Source organism: Crocuta crocuta, unplaced genomic scaffold, assembly GCF_008692635.1.
Source record: "Crocuta crocuta isolate KB4526 unplaced genomic scaffold, BGI_CrCroc_1.0 scaffold223, whole genome shotgun sequence".
Lineage (NCBI taxonomy): Eukaryota > Metazoa > Chordata > Mammalia > Carnivora > Hyaenidae > Crocuta > Crocuta crocuta.
In genome coordinates this window covers 5,789,658-5,807,618 of record NW_027529426.1, presented here as the reverse complement: position 1 = coordinate 5,807,618, position 17,961 = coordinate 5,789,658, and the positions used below count along the sequence as shown (strand labels likewise).

The window sequence follows — 17,961 nt, the reverse complement described above, 5'->3', positions numbered from 1 at the left end:
CATGACCTGAGCCGAAGTCGGATGCTTAACTGACTGAACCACCTAGGCACCCCCATATTTTCTTACCATCTTACCACCTGTAAGCGACTAGCTACCCACTGTTTTCCTCCTTGCTATCTTCTGTTTCCCTTCTTTCAATCAAGAGGTATTTTAGTCCCTTCTCTATCTATCCAGCTGGCCGCCTCAGGATTTATTTCTATTACACGTATGTATGTTTGAGTATATTGCGTATGTAGGCTTCTCTATAAACTATGAGTAAAGTAGTGGTGCTGTATATATTGCCAAGTGTGCCAAGCATTCTGTGAAATGTAGTGAAAATGCATTTCACCTGTAGTAGCTGTTTGATTCTCACAATCAACCAGCATGGATGTGCGGCCAAATACTCAAAGCCTAAAGTATTATCTCCATTGACAGATGTGAAAGCTGAGACTCAGAGAAATAAGGTCATTCTAAACATTTGCCTTTCCTAATTTCAAAATACTCTTTATTGACATGTGGGTTATTTGTGTGCAAGAGGGTATCTCTTTGCCTGTCATATTTCAGAAACTCATTTTTGTGGTACAGGAAACACAGGTTCACTATGTACAAATGGTGGGAGATGGATGGATCTTTATGCCCATAGACAGATGCCAATAAATGTCTAATCAGAATATACTGTTAATTCCAACATGGGTGTCTGGATAATTGAGCGCTTTGTGTGCTAAACATATCAGCTCACATCCACGCTTGACAACCCAGTATGCAAGACTGCATCTCTAATGACTAAGAGAAACCCAATTTCCTAAAGATACTACCTTTCTGTCTTTGGGTGCCACAAGATACAACCTTTCCTGCAGATCTTATCCAGACTGCCTTTAGTGTGGACATAATTTAATTCTAACAGCTAAGTTAGAAGTCTCACAGTCTGCCCTCAGCAAGCTGGAGACCCGGCACTACTGATGATGTAAGTCCCAGGCAGAGGGTGGAAGACCAATGTCTCAGCTCAGATAGCCAGAGAGAATAATTCTCTCCTCCTCTGCCTTTTTGTTCTATTCAGTCGGCTGATCCAAATGCTAATCCCATCCAGAAACACCCTTAAGGACACAGCCAGAAATGACATTTGGTCAAACACCTGGGCACCTCATGGTCCAGTCAAGTTGACACATAAAATCAATCATCACATTCTCTTTTCTGCATTTACTCTTGCCTCTTATGACATATGAAATGTAATGTTTCAGTAAGTTGAGTTACAGTCCACTTCTTTTTTTTTTTTTTTAATGTTTTATTTATTTCTAGGAGAGAGAGAGAGAGAGACAGCGTGAACAGGGGAGGGTCAGAGAGAGAGGGAGTCACAGACTGAAACAGGCCCCAGGCTCTGAGCTGGCAGTCAGCACAGAGCCCGACGCGGGGCTCGAACCCACGAACCGCGAGATCATGACCTAAGCGAAAGTCGGACGCTTAACCGACTAAGCCACCCAGGCGCCCCAAGTTACAGTCCACTTCTAAATAAAGTACTTTATATTATGTTTGTATTAAAAATGTAAAAGTCAGTTGTAAAGGTGCTTGTTGACTTCAGAAAACATAGAGAAAATAATCTTAAGTGTGGGGAGCAGGTGCTGACCCTTTGGCTTTGTTCAGTTGGCCTCACTCTACAACAGAGTTCTCTGAAGGTGGGCCGTGAGCTCCTGGGAATACATCACAACCAGGTTTGTCCCTCCACCCAACAATAAATAAGACAACAAGAATGCCAACAGCCAGGGCCGTAACATTGAATATGCTGCAGTCCTTGTGAACAGCGCCCCCTGGGAGTGTGCTGCACACAGTCTGCATGGCCGTGGACGGTGGCCCTGGCCAAGAAGAGCCATCACAGGCAAAGAAGCTGCTGGAAGGCACTGTTAGAAGGGGGCATAACACAGTAACCTGATGAAGTAGAAAGAATGAAGCTATTGAATTAAAAGGCCCATATTCGAGTGCCGGTACTTGAAGGTCTTCTCAGAGGGGTAGTCTTGGGCAAGCCGGGGGAGGTCTGTGAGACAGGGTATATGAATGTGGGTTTTACTTTAATAAATAAAAGAGAATCTTACAGAAGGAAGGAATAGTCCCACCTGCCTTACGTTAGTGATTGGGTGAGGCGGACCAGGGCATTTATGGAGTATTGCTTCAGCCTGCGATTGCACCCATGAGGGGGAGATCTCTCCTTTCCCGTCCAGCAGCCCCCTGGAGTTTTGGCTCATAAATAGCAGCCCAGAGCAGTTGTCCACCTGCCTACAAAGCGTCTCATCCATAACAGCAAAAGGCTGCCCTCGTGTCTTTCCTGGCATCCCACAACAGAGTAAAAGATACACTGTGCTCACCAATGCCTTTAACAATATTTCAACCCTTCTGTTCTTTTCACCACAATATCAGACCCCAAAAATTCTCAGTTGCAAGCCCAGGGAGAACCAAGTACACCTGAAGAGTAGAGGGGGGTGTGGGGCAGGAATAGGTGTTTGCCCAATAGAAAAGAAACGTCAATTTAAATGAGAGAAAACGTTCTCTCTCAGCCTCTAAAAGCAATGGATGAGATGTACCTATATCAGCATATAAAGAAAGGGAGATACAAAAAGTAGAGTCCTTTTACATTCAAGTTCCTGGTTGCAAAGAACTGAAAAATTCAGAAAATATTCCTTTTTTCAATTGAGGTGAAATTCACAGAACATAAAATTAACCATTTTAATGTGAGCTATTCAGGGGCTCCTGGGTGGCTCAGTCAGTTAAACACCCAGCTTTGGCTCAGGTCATGGTCTCACGGTTCGTGGGTTCGAACCCCACGTCGGGCTCTGTGCTGACAGCTAGCTCAGAGCCTGGAGCCTATTTCAGAGTCTGTGCCTCCCTCTCTCTCTGACCCTCCCCTGCTCACGCTGTGTGTGTCTCTCTCTCAGAAATAAATAAAACAGTAAAAAAATTTAATGTGAGCAATTCAGTGGCATTTAGTACATTTACAGTGTTGTGCAACCAACACCTGTACCTAGCTCTAATGCATCTGTCTTAAAGTACTTCTTATGCTAGAATCTTACATGCCAAAACTACAGTGAAAATAGTAGATTTTCTTGGGTTGTTCGGACATTTGAACTTAACTCCCAGATTATATTTGACAATTCAATTGGATTGCTTCTACTTGCCTAATTAACATATCTTTGGTGTTGAAGAATGGGCAATTTAAATGTATTCACATTTGATTAGGGGATGGGAGAGGTGATTATGGTGATTCTACAGACTGGAGAAATTCCACAGATTTATGTTCATATGTATATTGATAGAGTGTTAAGCAATTCAATAAAAGGTTAAACATCTTTTCAGACATATGCATTTCTTCCATACAGGGCCACACAGGTAGATTCATCTATGGTGTAGTTAAAAAAAAAAAAAAAATGGACCTCAATGCAAAAGAAAATGTAGTCCCTTCAACTTGCCACCAAATTTCTCCCCCACACTGGCAAAGTTGATTTAACTAAGCAAAAAATGAGCTTTTGAGCATTGGGGCCAGAAGAATGTGGATGGGCTGTTTCTCCTCAGCGGTGGAAGTGAATATTCTATTGTTAGTGGACTCTTGCCCATAGTTTCTGAAGTCATTCATGGATGCTGCCCGTGGCTACAGAGCTAAGGCATCATCAATTTAGGAAACCAAGATGAACTCCATCTTGCCACCTTGAATCTGACCGCTAGCCTCCTAAGTATGGTCCTGTATCTCTCCCCCAACTCTGAGCCATCAACCATATGAACCAGACTTTGCAACCAAGTTAACTGGCTCTCTAAATTGATTGTGTCCAGCCCTGGTAGATATAGGCATGCTTTGTGAGTTACCTTGAAACTATAGCCACATAGAACCCCATAAAGTCTTCCTGAAAAATGTGGTGGCAAAATTCTCTTTTGCTATTCCTCTTCTTGCTATTTCTCAAATAGCAAGATAAGACTAAGACAGAATCCTGTGTTGGACTCCTGAAAAGTAACTGCTTCATGATTTATGAGCATTCCACCTAAAGGAAGAATCAATAGAAAGAAAAGACTTGGGAAGAACAATCCAATAAGAAACTCTAAGCCTGTAGCACGTTATTACTTTTCTGAAGTTTTATATTACCACTTTATATATAGTAGGTGCTCGATATACATTTGCTATTTGAATTGGATGAGGATATTTTTTCTTCTTTAATATCTCTCCTCTAAAAAACATTTTGCCTTACTACATCGATCCAATAATTGTAGGATTTGGTGCCAGCTGTTCCACTCAAATAATTATTTTTGAACTGCCTTTGATTTTTATGATGAGCTGCTGTGTTCCCATCCTGCCCCTTCAGTGCTTGCTAACCATTACTCATATGCATTGCCCATAGAAGCGGTTCTGAAATTCTAGATTCATTTGTAATCTCCTTTTAAAATGCATATTCCTAGGCCGCCAACCAGAGTGTTCTTCAGACCTGAGAAGTGATAGTGAAATGTACATTTTAAGAAGCACCCGGAGTGATCCAGGTGCAAGGAATCCATGGCACACATTTTAGAAACTGATCCATAGATGTGACACTGCCCTAGGCTCTGGAACCAGCCTCAGTTAGGGCAGAAAGATAAAGAGGCAGGAGTTAGTTCACTGCTAGTTCAGTGATGATGGTCCTGTGCTAGGGCACCATCTTGTTTTGCTAAGTCACTATTTGGTCCTCTTTCCTGCTCCATAACCCTGGCTCTTGATAGCTGGGTCCATGATATTCCTGGACTTCATTGGCCACTAGATGAAGAAGTATCAATCACTAAACCCCATATTTAATTTTCTGGCTGTCCACCAGATCCTCCACCCAAGACCAGACTCCACTGAATGCCTTTTCGGATTCCTCCAGCGACTACTGCTTAGAAGTCTGCTTGTTCCCTACTTTGCCTGCCCAGGTTTTCTAGATAGCTCATCTCAGCCCTAAAACCTCACTCCTCATGACAAACAGCCCTGACTAAAGATGCCGACTGTCCTTATCCAGACTAGCCAACAGGAATAGGAGAGTCCCCAGGCTGGTTAGCCTTAAAAATGTCATCTCCCTCTGTATCTGTGGCAGAATGAGAAGTCATACCTGCTCATTTATCCAGGTTTAACATAAGAGATTTTGGAAGAGGAACACTAAAAGTGAGAATAAAATGATGGGTGCCAGAGGGGAGGGAGGTGTGGGGGTAGAGGAAGTGGGTGAAGGGGACTGAGAGGTACAAGCTAGCAGGTATACAATAAATAAGATACGGGGATGCAATGTACAGCATCGGGAATACAGTCAATAATATTCTAACAACTTTGTATGGTGACAGATGGTAACCAGACTTCTTGTGGTGACCGTTTTGCAATGTATACAAATATTGAATCACTGTGCTGTACAGCTGAAGCTAATGCAGCATTGTATGTCAGTGATTCCTTAACAAAATAGAAAGTGAGAAACAACTCAAAATAACATTATTTTTGTTGCATACAGCCTGTTGTCAAGAATAGCCCCAAACAAATGCAGATTAAAATAAAAGTATTCCCATTTGGCCTTCAAGCTGATACAGTGAGTAGGAGTTAGAACACCCTTATGTCAAAAGAACCCTGTGTAGACCCTTGTTTACCACGCTGAAATAAGAGAGACCAAAGTGGTGGCGCCCCTCCATTCCAGGCCCTTCCAAAGGAGCTTTATGGAGCCAAGGAGGACAAGCCGGTTGTATCTTCCTCCTGCCTAGCCTTTGAGGCTGGTACTGAGGAAACTTGGGCTTGAAAAGGTGAGTTCAGTTAGCCACAATCAGCTTGAGTAAGCCAATTAGATGAGATACATTATGTCCCAAGGAGATAGGGCATGGCCCAACCAGGAATGTGTTTAGACAGGACTTATTAAAAGACAAATGGCTAAAATGAAGGTTGTAGACAAGATGGTACCTTCCCAAATTATTACTCCACCTGTTGAGAGCTGAAATATTACCTTGTAACACAAGAAGAAGCTTTGGCTTCTAAGAAGAGAACAAAGTCTAAAGATTTCTTTCTCTGTCTTGGTTCTTTCATTTATTCAATAAGTAGGATTTAAAAAATATATATGTTTTTTTAAAAATATTTTTATTTATTTCTAGGAGAGAGAGAGAGCATGAGCAGGGGAGGGTCAGAGAGAGAGGGAGATACAGACTCTGAAATAGGCTCCAGGCTCCGAGCTGGCAGGCAGCCCAGAGCCTGACGTGGGGCTCGAACCCACAAACCGCGAGATCACAACCTAAGCGAAAGTCGGATGCTTAACCGACTAAGCCACCCAGGCACCCCAAAAATATATATGTTTTTCATGTGATAAGAAACAACAGCTCAGGCCCCAACCCTTATGGGGCTTACCATCTTATAACAGAGTTTAGGTTATGAATTTAGTTGGGACACAGCTTTACCAGGACTTTAATTCTCTCTCTTGCCTGTATGAGTTGAAAAAACGCTGTGGATATTGCAGTAATAAGCAGTAGAGGTAGTAAGAAGTGCACCAAGGAAGCCAAACCATAATTCACATTCCAATGGGTAAATAAGGCTTGAAGTTCAGGGTGAAGGAACTAGTCAACAGGAGGAAAGAATGAAGGTGCCCACGGATTAAAGAGAAATCTTTCCATGGATTCTATAAAGCAGACAAACTTGTCTTGGATGGCATAGATTTGTCTTAGAGTTCCATTATGTTTCTTCCTTGTTTCTACTAGGTAAGACTTTGAAGAGTAATTGGAATACCAGATACTACAGAAGCTGATTTTATGAGCTTAAGCCAGCGGTCCATGCACCTGGAGGGCTTGCTAAAACAGATTGCTAAGCCCTACACACAGTTTCTGACTAGTAGGTCTGGGATGGGACATGAGACTCTGCAGACTTAATAAGGCCCTAGGTGTTGCCTATGCTACTGGTCTGAGGACCACACTGTGAGAACCAGCAGCTTAAGCCAACATTTAGAAGAGCTTGAAAGTGTTGTCCCACAAAGCAGAACAGACAACATCACTAGGGCTAAAAACTTTTAATACCTATTGTTTTTCTCACTACAAAATAATACTGTGTACACAAATATTTAATAAAAAAGCAACAAGTTCAGGGGCATCTGGCTGGCTCAGTCAGTGGAGCGTGTGACTCTTGATCTTGAGGTTGTGAGTTTGAGCCTTGGGTTGGGTGTAGAGATCACTACAAAATATAAATAAACTTAAAAAAAAAAAACCCAAGAAGTTCACAAAACAATCTAAGTAAATTTAAAGCCACCCAAAGAAAATCATTGATAATACTGCTGTGCGTTCTTATAAAACCTTTCTTATATATATGTATGTGTGTGTGTGTGTGTATAGAGAGAGAGAGAGAGAGAGAGACATAATCTGCTTTCATATGTATGTAACATATATAAAACATTAGAATCATCTTATACGTACTGTTTTGTAACTTATCTTTTCACTTAATAGTATATTATAAACATCTTCTACAATTCAGCAATTGCACTAGTAAGTATTTACCCAAAGGATACAAAAGTACTAATTCGAAGGGATACATGCACCCCAATGTTTCTAGCAGCATTATCAAAAACAGCCAAGTTATAGAAGAGCCCAAGTGTCCGTCGACTGATGAATGGATAAAGAATATGTGGTACATATATGCAATAGAATATTACTCAGCCATAAAAAAAAATTGAAATCTTGCCTTTTACAGTGATGTGGATGGAGCTAGAAAGTATGCTACGGGAAATAAGTCAGTCAGAGAAGGACAAAGACCATATGATTCCACTTAAAAGTGGAACTGAAGAAACAAAATAGATGAACATAGGGGAAGAAAGGAAAAAGGGAGGCAAATCTGAAAACAGACTCTTAACTGTAGAGAATGAACTGGGAGTTACTGGAGAGAAGGTGGGGGGAATGGGTTAAATGGGTGATGGGCATTAAGGAGGGCTCTTGTGATAAGCACTGAGTGTTATGTAAGTGGCGAATCACTAAATTCTACACATGAAACTAATATTACCCTGTATGTTAACTAACTGGAATTTAAACAAAAACTTGAAAAAGAAAAAATAATCTTTCTACACCAATACAGTTCTAGAATATGATTTGCTGCATCCTCTGAATAGAGGTACTGTAGTCTATTTAAATGTTCCCACTGGCAGAACACTTAGGTTGCTATGCCAATTCTTTCCTGTTGAAACAGTATCAGCATAAATATTCTAGTATTTATATGCACATCCTTAATTATTTTCTAAAGACAATTTCCCAGAAGAAACATTGCCAAGTTGAAAGTTATATAGATTTTTAAGGCTTTTAATGCATTCTGCCAGAATACCCTTCAATGAAATATTGTATCAGTTTACACCCTCCATCAAGGCTCTGTGGGTATCTTCTCACACCTTTTTTTTTAATGTTTATTATTTATTTTTGAGAGAGAGAGAGAGAGAGACAGAGTACAACCAGGGAAGGGCAGAGAGAAAGAGAGATACAGAATCCGAAGCAGGCTGCAGGCTCTGAGCTGTCAGCACAGAGTTTGACGGGGGGCTCGAACTGATGGACTGTAAGATCATGACCTGAGCTGAACTCAGATGCTTAACTGACTGAGCCACCCGTGTGCCCCTCTTCTCCACCTTCACATAACACTGAGCATGTTTATCTTGGCCAATTTAATAATGAGAAAATTATACCCTGTTTACATTTTGAGTTGTTTTTAGTTACAGTGGTGTCCACAGTAGCAATGCATTCAGTAGCTTGCATTTGTAGCTGCATTAATCTGGGGCTAGAATCATCTACTGTTGACTCTTCACAAGGCAATTCTTTTGCTTGAGTTTACATGTTTGATGTTTCATAGACTGCAGCATGTCATTTTTCTTTGTCATGAACAAACAAAAAATGTCAGAATGGAACAATTTTTGTTGTATTGTGTAAACTTTGGGAAAATAAATTTGCTACAAAATTCTGTATGTTGAATTTGCCTGATAGGATACGCAATCTCAATTCTCAGTATATGAATTTATTATGATTATGGTACAAACAATCTAATTTTACTTATTGAATAATCCATGGGAAAAAAGAAGTATCTGCTGTGATTAAAACAGAAAACTGATGGAACAATGTATCTGGTTTTCTATTTATTATTTATTGAGTAGCTACAGGATGTAAATATGACAAAATGAATTTTCTTGGTGATACACTAACCTGAACTTTTTTGTGGATACACAGGGACTGTTAGGAGAAAAATATGGGAACATCCGCATCCCCGGAGAAGTTGAAGCCTCAGAGTTTGAGATGATCTTGGATGCTGCCGTAGAGGCGAAGCTGGAGACGAAGCTTCTGGAAGAGTGGTACTGTCGTGATGAAAACTCGGTGCCGGCGGCTTATTACCTCAGACCTAAGTCAGAAATGCTGCAAAGCAATAAAAATGCAGTGAGTTATCTTTCTCTTCATAGTATGTACGTGTCCATTACTCTCAACTGTTTATCATCTGGGGACGCTTCTCTCCACAGAAAAGGCACAGAAAGTAGACAGAAAATTATTCTGCCCTGGACCCTACATTTCTTTGGATCAACACAATCCAAAGCTAAGAAACTCTCTAATTTTTTAAGTTTATTTTATTTTGAGAGAGAGAGACAAAGAGAGAGAGAGAGAGAGAAAGAGAGAGAGAGAGAATCCCAAGCATGCTCCACACTGTCAGTGCAGAGCCTGACACAGAGATTGAACCCACGAACCGTTAGATTATCATAACCTGACTGGAAACCAAGAGTCAGATGCTTAATGGACTGAGCTACCCAGGCACCCTGAAACTTTCCAATTTTTGACTTACCTTTCTTTTTTGGCCTCTCAGACTTTCCTCCTGGGGTTCTTTCCTTCTTCCTCAAGTATACCTTTGGAAGTTCCATTAATGGAGGTCTATTAGTGATAAACTCTGTTTATCTGAAAATATTTTTATTTTTCCCATTTTGCCGTAATGTCCCTGTTACTCTGAATGGTATGTGTTATACATCCTCTATTTGTGAATTTATGTATTCTATCTTCTCTGGAAAATATCTAGCTCTGGATAAGTTACCATCTTATCAAATAATGTTTTTCCTCTATTTCCTCTGTTCTTTCCTTTTTTGCTCTATAATTGGATTTACACTGGACCATCTCAGCCTATCCTCCGTGTCTCTTGATTCTCTTTCATATTATAAATTCCCTTAGCTTTCCATGCTGCTTTCCAGTAGATTATTTTAGGTCTTTTCTCATTCAGTAGGTTTTTTTCTTCAGTTGTGTCCACTCTGTTCATGCATAAATTTTTAAAGTTCAACAGTTATATTTTTGATTTGTGAAAGGTTTTTTTTGGGGGGGGTTCTTTTTAAAGTCTGCCTAGCTATTATAGTCTCTCACTGGTTAATTCAGTATTTGTCCTTCAACATTTCATATATAACTTATATTCTTATATATCGTGTAGAATCTTCAAGTGAGGTTGATTCATGACATTAATTCATGATGCAAACAGTATCATTGTCTCCTCTCCAACTTGGCTCCTAAATGTATCTACTATGTGTTCCCTGAAACAGAATAAGGGAGGAAGAGAAAATGGGTGGGTCTTTTCCCTATTAAGGATTAAAGACAGATTGAAAAGAAGGAATAGTGGTGCCTAGCTGTCTCAGTCAGTAGAGCATGCAGCTAGCTCTTAATCTCAGGGTCAGGAGTTCAAGCCCCACATTAGATATGGGGTCCACTTAATTAAAAAACATTGTTTTTAAATTTGAAGAAGGCATAGATATCCATCCCTCTTCCAAAGAGAACATCCTTGATATATTCAGTGCTCAGGCATCTCTGAGAGAACGACAGCCCTGGCTTAGTGACAGTTCTTCATCTAAGAACCGTATGTATTTGTCATTCTGATATTTAACATAAAGCACTTTCTCCATGAAATATGAAATCATGTCAGAATCCTTGATTTTTCTTCTTCCTCCTCCATGCATTATTCAAAGTAATTATCTGCAAGATTCTTGCCTCTATGGATAGGAGTATTAGGGCATATCCAAGCCATTCCTCAGTTAAATATATATGCCAGGAGGAAATGGAGTTGCTGGTAAATGGAGATATCAAAACACATAATACCTCAAGAAACTAGGTTTACATAGTGGTTTGGAAGCACTTGCTCAAAAGTTACTATTTAATTGCCTTTGGGAGCTTCTTTGTCATTTGATTCCAAGATCCTCTAGGGAAATTTAAGTTATTCTCTAACTCCCACCTGGTATTTCTGCATAAATTATTGTTAATTAATGAATGTATGAATACGATCATCACCAAGACTCTATAAATGTTACTTGTTTGGTAGCCAGTCCTCCCATTTGATTTCTTAGAAAATCATAAAAACAAATGAAGAAGAAACAACTNCTGTTTTCCAGAGGGGCTGCACCAGTTTACATTCCCACCAACAGTGTAGGAGGGTGCCTGTTTCTCCACATTCTCACCAGCATCTAGAGTCTTCTGATTTGCTCATTTAATACTCTGACTGGCGTGGAGCACCTCTCTTTTAACTTTCTGCCCTCTTTAGAGGATATTGAAGAGATCATTTTTTAAATAAAATTTGTGTCAAAACCTAAGAGAGAGACTTGCTACCTAACCTGCTAGCAGCACACCATGCCCATGAGCTCTCCTGAGGACTAGCCCACTAGCCTCGGCCTTGAGCTCAGGGAAATTTTTGTTAAAACTATGTGCACACCCTGCTGCTCTTTGGCCCACAGCGGCCAACAGGCCACACCCAGCCATGTGCCCTCAGCCACCATCTAGCACCAGACCCAGCCATGCCTAACCATCATCCCACACCCCACCCAGCCTCCCAACCCTGGCCACTTTGTGGCACAGCCCTGGCTGCCTGAGCAATTCGAGGATCTGACATAAGCCCAGAGGCCCAGCACAAACTGTGCTAACACTGATGCCCCGTCCCAAGATCCCTAGCAGGCACACCCCCTCAGAGCTGGCCTATCTGGTTCCCACTATTACCACAGAGAGCAAGCACAGCCCACAACAGGCAGCGAGTCAGTAAAGATGACTGGACTGAAAGAAAAAGTGACTCAGACACAACAGCAGGGCACCAGCAGCACACATAGGATACTCCTCTAAAGTGCCAGGTTCTGGTGAACAGGGGACATTGTGCTGCAGGGCAATCCAGGACCTCTTCTTGTAGTCATTACTTTCAAGAGTAGAAGACACAGCTGACTTTCTTAACACAAAGAAGCAGACACAAAGACACAAAGAGGCAGATAAAGAAGGAGAAGACAGAGAAATGTATCGCAAGTGAAAGAACAGGACAAGGCCACAGCCAGAAATCTACGTGAAACAGATATAAGTAATGTGACTAATAGAGAATTTAAAGCAGTGATCATAAGGATACTCACTGGTCTTGAGAGAAGAGTGGAGGCCACGAGTGAAACCTGTAACACAGAGATAAGGAATAACACAGCAGAGATAAAGGGCTCAATAAACAAAATGAGAAGCACATCTGATGGAATGAACAGCAGGCTGGAAGAAACAGAGTTTCTAACCCAGTTCTGTAAGAAACAGTAAAGGGGACTCATTGAGTGGGAAGGAAAGACTAATAGTGACAGTATTAAGGTAGGAAACACAAGAGCGGTAAAAGTGAATATTTCTGTAAAAAATCAGTCAAGGAACTCCCCAAAAAGGATATAAAATAAGTAACATATACCTAAAACATGGGGAAGAGAGGAGAAAAGAATGGGTTCAAACTTAAAGGACCATCAGCTTAATATAGACTGCTATATGCAGAAGAGGTTATATACAAACCTAATGGTAACCACAAATCAAAAATCACTAATAAATATGCAAGGAAGAAAGAGAAAGGGATCCATACATATTACTAAAGAAAATCAACAAAACATAATAGAAAGACGAGAAAGGATCAGAGAAAATCTTCAGAAACAACCTCAAAACAAGTAATAAAATAGCAGTGAAAACATACTACCAATAATTACTTTGAATGTAAATCGAATAAATGATCCAATCAAAAGACATAGGGTGATAGAATGGATAAAAAGATAAGACACATCTGTATGCTGCCTACAAGCAATTCATTTTAGACCTAAATCACCTGCATATTGAAAGTGAGGGAATGGAGAAATGCTTATCATGCAACAAATGTCAAAAGAAAGCTAGAGTAATAACATTTATATTGGACAAAATAGACTTCAAAACAAAGACTGTAACAAGAGACAAAGGTCACTATGTAATAATGAAGAGGACAATCCAATAAGAAGATATAACAACTGTAAATACTTATGCACCCCACATAAAAGCACCCAAATACACAAAACAGTTAATAACAAACATAAAGGAACTAATAAATAATAATACAATAATAGTAGGGGGCTTTAATAACCCATTTACATCAATGTACGGATCATCTAAACAGAAAATAAACAAGGAAACAATAGCTTTGAATGAGACACTGGAACAGATAGATTTAACAGATATATTCAGAACATCCCATTCTAAAATGGCAGAATACATGTTTTCAAGTGCACATGGAACATTCTCCACCATAGATCATACATTAGCCCACAAAACAAACTCAAAAAATACAACAAGGTGAAAGTCATACCATGCAACTTTTCTGACCACAGTGCTATAAAACTAGAAGTCAACCACAAGAAAAAATCTGGAAAGACCACAAATATATGAAGGTTAAATAACATTGTACTAAATAATGAATGGTTCAGTCAAGAAATCAAAGAGGAAATTAAAAAAATACATGGAGACAAATGAAAATGAAAACATAATGATCCAAAACCTTTGTGATGCAGTACAGTCCTAAGAGGGAAATTATAGCAATACAGGCATACCTAAGAAGCAAGAAAAATCTCAAATAAACAACCTAACCTTATACCTAGAGGAGCTAGAAAAAGAACAACAAATAAAACTTAAAACCAGCAGAAGGAAGGAAATAATAAAGATTAGAGCAGAAATAAATGATATAAAAACCAAAATAAATACACACACACACACACACACACACACGGCACACACACACACTAGGACATATCAATGAGACCAGGAGCTGGTTCTTTGAAAAAAAATCAATAAAATTGATAAACCTGTAGCCAAACTTCTCAAGGAAATAAGAGAAAGGACTCAAATAAATAAAATCACAAATGAGAGAGAAATAACAACTAACACTACAGAAATACAATAAGAGAATATTATGAAAAACTACATGCCAACAAATTAGACAACCTAAAAGAAACGGATACATTCCTAGAAACATATAAACTATGAAAACTGAAACAAGAACTAGAAAATTTGAAAAGACTGATAATCAGAAAAGAAATTAAGTCAATAATCAAAAATCTCCCAATGAACAAACTCCAATCCAGAAGGCTTCACAGGGAATTTCTACCAAATGTATAGAGAAGAGTTAATATCTATTCTTCTCAAACTATTCCAAAAAATAGAAATGGAAGGAAAACTTCCAAACTTATTCTACGAGGCCAGCATTATCCTGATACCAAAACTAGCTAAAGTCACCGTTAAACAAGAAAACAACAAGCCAATATCTCTGATGAATAAAGATGTAAAAATCCTCAACAAGATATTAGCAAACTGAATTCAACAATACATTAAAAAAATAATTCACCACATTCAAGGGGGGTTTATTCCTGTGTTGCAAGGGTGGTTCAATATTCACGAATCAATCAGTGTGATACATCACATTAACAAGAGAAAGGATAAGAATGATGTGATCATTTCAATAAACACAGAAAAAGCATTTGACAAAGTACAACATCCATTCATGATAACAAAGTAAGTTTAGAGGGAAAATACCTCAACATAATAAAGGCCATATATGAAAAACCCACATCCTTGGTGTGGTACAAACTGAGATCCTTTCCCCTAAGATCAGGAACAAGACAAGATATCCACTACTACTACTCTTATTCTACATAGTACTTGGAGTCCTAGCCATAGCAATCAGACAACAAAAAGAAACAAAAGGCATCCAAGTCAGTAAGGAAGAAGTAAAACCTTCACTATTTGCAGATGACATGATACTATATACAGAAAACTTGAAAGGCTCCACCAAAACCTTGCTAGAACTGATACACAAATTCAGTAAAGCTACAGAATACAAAATCAATGTAAAAAAAATCTGTTGGGTTTCTATATACCATTAGTGAGACAACAGAAAGAGATATTAAGAAAACAACCCTATTTAAAGCTGCAACAAAAATAATAAGATACCTAATAATAAATCTAACCAAAGAGATGAAAGACCTGTACTCTGAAAACTATAAATCACTGATGAAAGAAATTGAAGATAACACAAAGAAATAGAAAGACATTCCATACTCATGGGTTGGAAGAACAAATATTGTTAAAATGTCTATGCTACCCTAAGTAATCTGCACATTTAATGCAATCCCTATCAAAATAGCAACAGCATTTTTCACAAAACTAGAACACAACAATTCTAAAATTTGTATGGAATCACAAAAGACCCCAAATTGCCAAAGCAAGCTTGAAAAAGAAAAGCAAAGCTGGAGGCGTCACAATTCTGGACTTCAAGTTATATTACGAAGCTGTAGTGATCAAAACAATATGGTACTGGCACAAAAACAGACCCATAGATCCATTAAACAGAACATAAACCCCAGATATAAACCTACAACTATATGGTTAATTAATCTTCAACAAAGCAGGAAAGAATATCCAGTGGGAAAAGGACAGTCTCTTCAACAAATTATGTTTGGAAAAATGGACAGCAACATGCCAAATAATGAAACTGGGCCATATTTTTGTACCATACACAAAAATAAATTCAAAATGGATTAAAGACCTAACTGTGAGACCTGAAACCATAAAAATCCTGTAACAGAGCACAGACAGTAATGTCCCTGACATTGGCTGTAGGAACTTTTCTATATAGGTCCCCTGGGGCAAGGTAAACAAAAGGAAAAATAAACTATTGGGACTCTATCAAAATAAAAAGCTTCTACACAGGGAAGGAAACAAGGAACAAAACTAAAATGTGACCTACTGAGTGGGGGAAGATATTTGCAAATAATTTATCCAATAAAGGGCTGGTATCCAAAGTATATAAAGAACTTATAAAACTCAACCCCAAAGAAACAAGTAATCCAGTTAAGAAATGGGCAGAAGACCTGAACAGACATTTTTTCAAACAGACACATGAAAAGATGCTCAACATCACAGATTATCAGGGAAATGCAAACAAAAACCACAATGAGATGTCATCTCACACCTGTTAGTGTTAATGGTTAAAATCACCAACAAAAGAAACAGCAGGTGTTGTTTACAAGAGAAAAGGGAACCTTTTTACACTGTTGGCGGGAATGCAAACTGGTGCAGCCACTGTGGAAGACAGTATGGAGGTTCCTCAAAAAGTTAAAAATAGACTACTCTGCTATCCAGCAATCTCATTACTTAGGTGTTTACCCAACGAATACAAAAACATGAATTCAGAGGGGTACATGCACCCCTATGTTTACTGAAGCATTATTTACAATAGCCAAACTATGGAAGTAGCCCAAGAGTCCATTGATTGACGAATGGATAAAGCTGTGGGGTGTGTGTGTGTGTGTGTGTGTGTGTGTGTGTGTGTACAATAGAATATTACTCAGCCATAAAAAAGAATGAAATCTTGCCTCTAGTAACAACATGGCTGGAGCTAAAGAGTGTAATGCTAAGTGAAGTCAGAGAAAGACAAAATAACATACGATTTTACTCATATGTGGAATTTAGAAAGCAAAGGGAGCTTTGGGCAATGAGCAAAGGGAAAAAGGGAGGGAGGTGAAAATATGAGGAGGGAGGGGGAGAGAGAGAGAGACAGAGAGAGAGAAACCAAGAAACAGACTCTTAACTATAGAGAACAAACTGATGGTTACCAGAAGGGAGGTGGGTGGGGGGAATGGGGTAAATAGATGATGGGGATTAAGGAGGGCACTTGTGACAAGCACCGGGTAATGTATGGAAGTATTGAATCACTCTATTGTACATGTGAAACTCATATAACACTGTGTTAACTAACTGTAATTAAAATAAAAATGTAAAAGAAAAAAAGGAAATACATGCTATAATAGGCCCAACAAACAAATTCTGTGTAATTTGTGCAAATTCACACATATAATTTCCAACTTTCAGGGTTTGGATGGATTAAACGAGATATGGCCCATTAAGCACCTATCATAATATTGGCTCATAGTAGGCCTTCAAATTATAGTGCTTTTCTTGTGCTTAAATATTGATTTTTCTTTTGATGATTGTAAGGCTAATATCTCACTTTTACACTTCCATAGATGCAGCCTTCTGCCAAAGCCAACAACGAGAAGACCTGGCAAGAGATATCAGATGAGATCAAGAAGATATTTAAGGCTGCTGTAAAACTGTTACATGAAAAAGGGAAAATGAAATATGGCCAAGCTAAGAGATACCTGTTCTCAGGTAATTTTCACACATCTTCAGTAAACTAAGGAAGAGATAAGTAAGAGATGTGTTCACTGCTTCCCTTTTATGGGTCTGCAAACCTAATTTCATTTACTGCCTGCTGAAATTTAATTTTTTTAAATGTTTCCTTCTCCTGGAGAGGCAAGTATTCTTTTCTTTTAACCCACAGATAAGCCTTTACTTAATTTGATAACTTCTCCAGAAAATGCGATTTTACAAGAAGTCAGAGGAGGCCGCATATAATAGAGCAGACTCTGCCAGTGTTTTCAGTTTATTCATTCATTCTGTTCATTGATTCATTCACTCACTCAGCAAACATTTATTGAGTGCCTGCTATGTGCCAGGCACTGAGGATACAACAGTGAATAAGAAGGCTAGTCTGTCTCTCCTGGAACTTATTGTTTCATGGGGGAGAATAAATGATAGACAAGTTATCAAATAAATGAACAGGATCATTTTGGAAAGGATACACGGTATGAATAAACAAGACAGGAACAGGGGGCTGATGAACGATGTGGGTGGGGGTCCAGATGTCGATAGAGTGGGTAG

General features: G+C 39.1%; 1 protein-coding gene across 1 annotated transcript in view; it reads left to right on the top strand.

Annotated features, from left to right (window-relative positions):
* NWD2 (NACHT and WD repeat domain containing 2) overlaps window positions 1-17,961 on the top strand; it is a 114,254-nt gene that overhangs the window by 80,579 nt on the left and 15,714 nt on the right. The window contains exons 4-5 of the mRNA XM_077758864.1: window positions 9,163-9,366; window positions 17,265-17,409. Of these exons, the coding sequence (XP_077614990.1) occupies window positions 9,163-9,366; window positions 17,265-17,409 (349 nt within the window). The remainder of the gene's footprint in view (window positions 1-9,162; window positions 9,367-17,264; window positions 17,410-17,961) is intronic.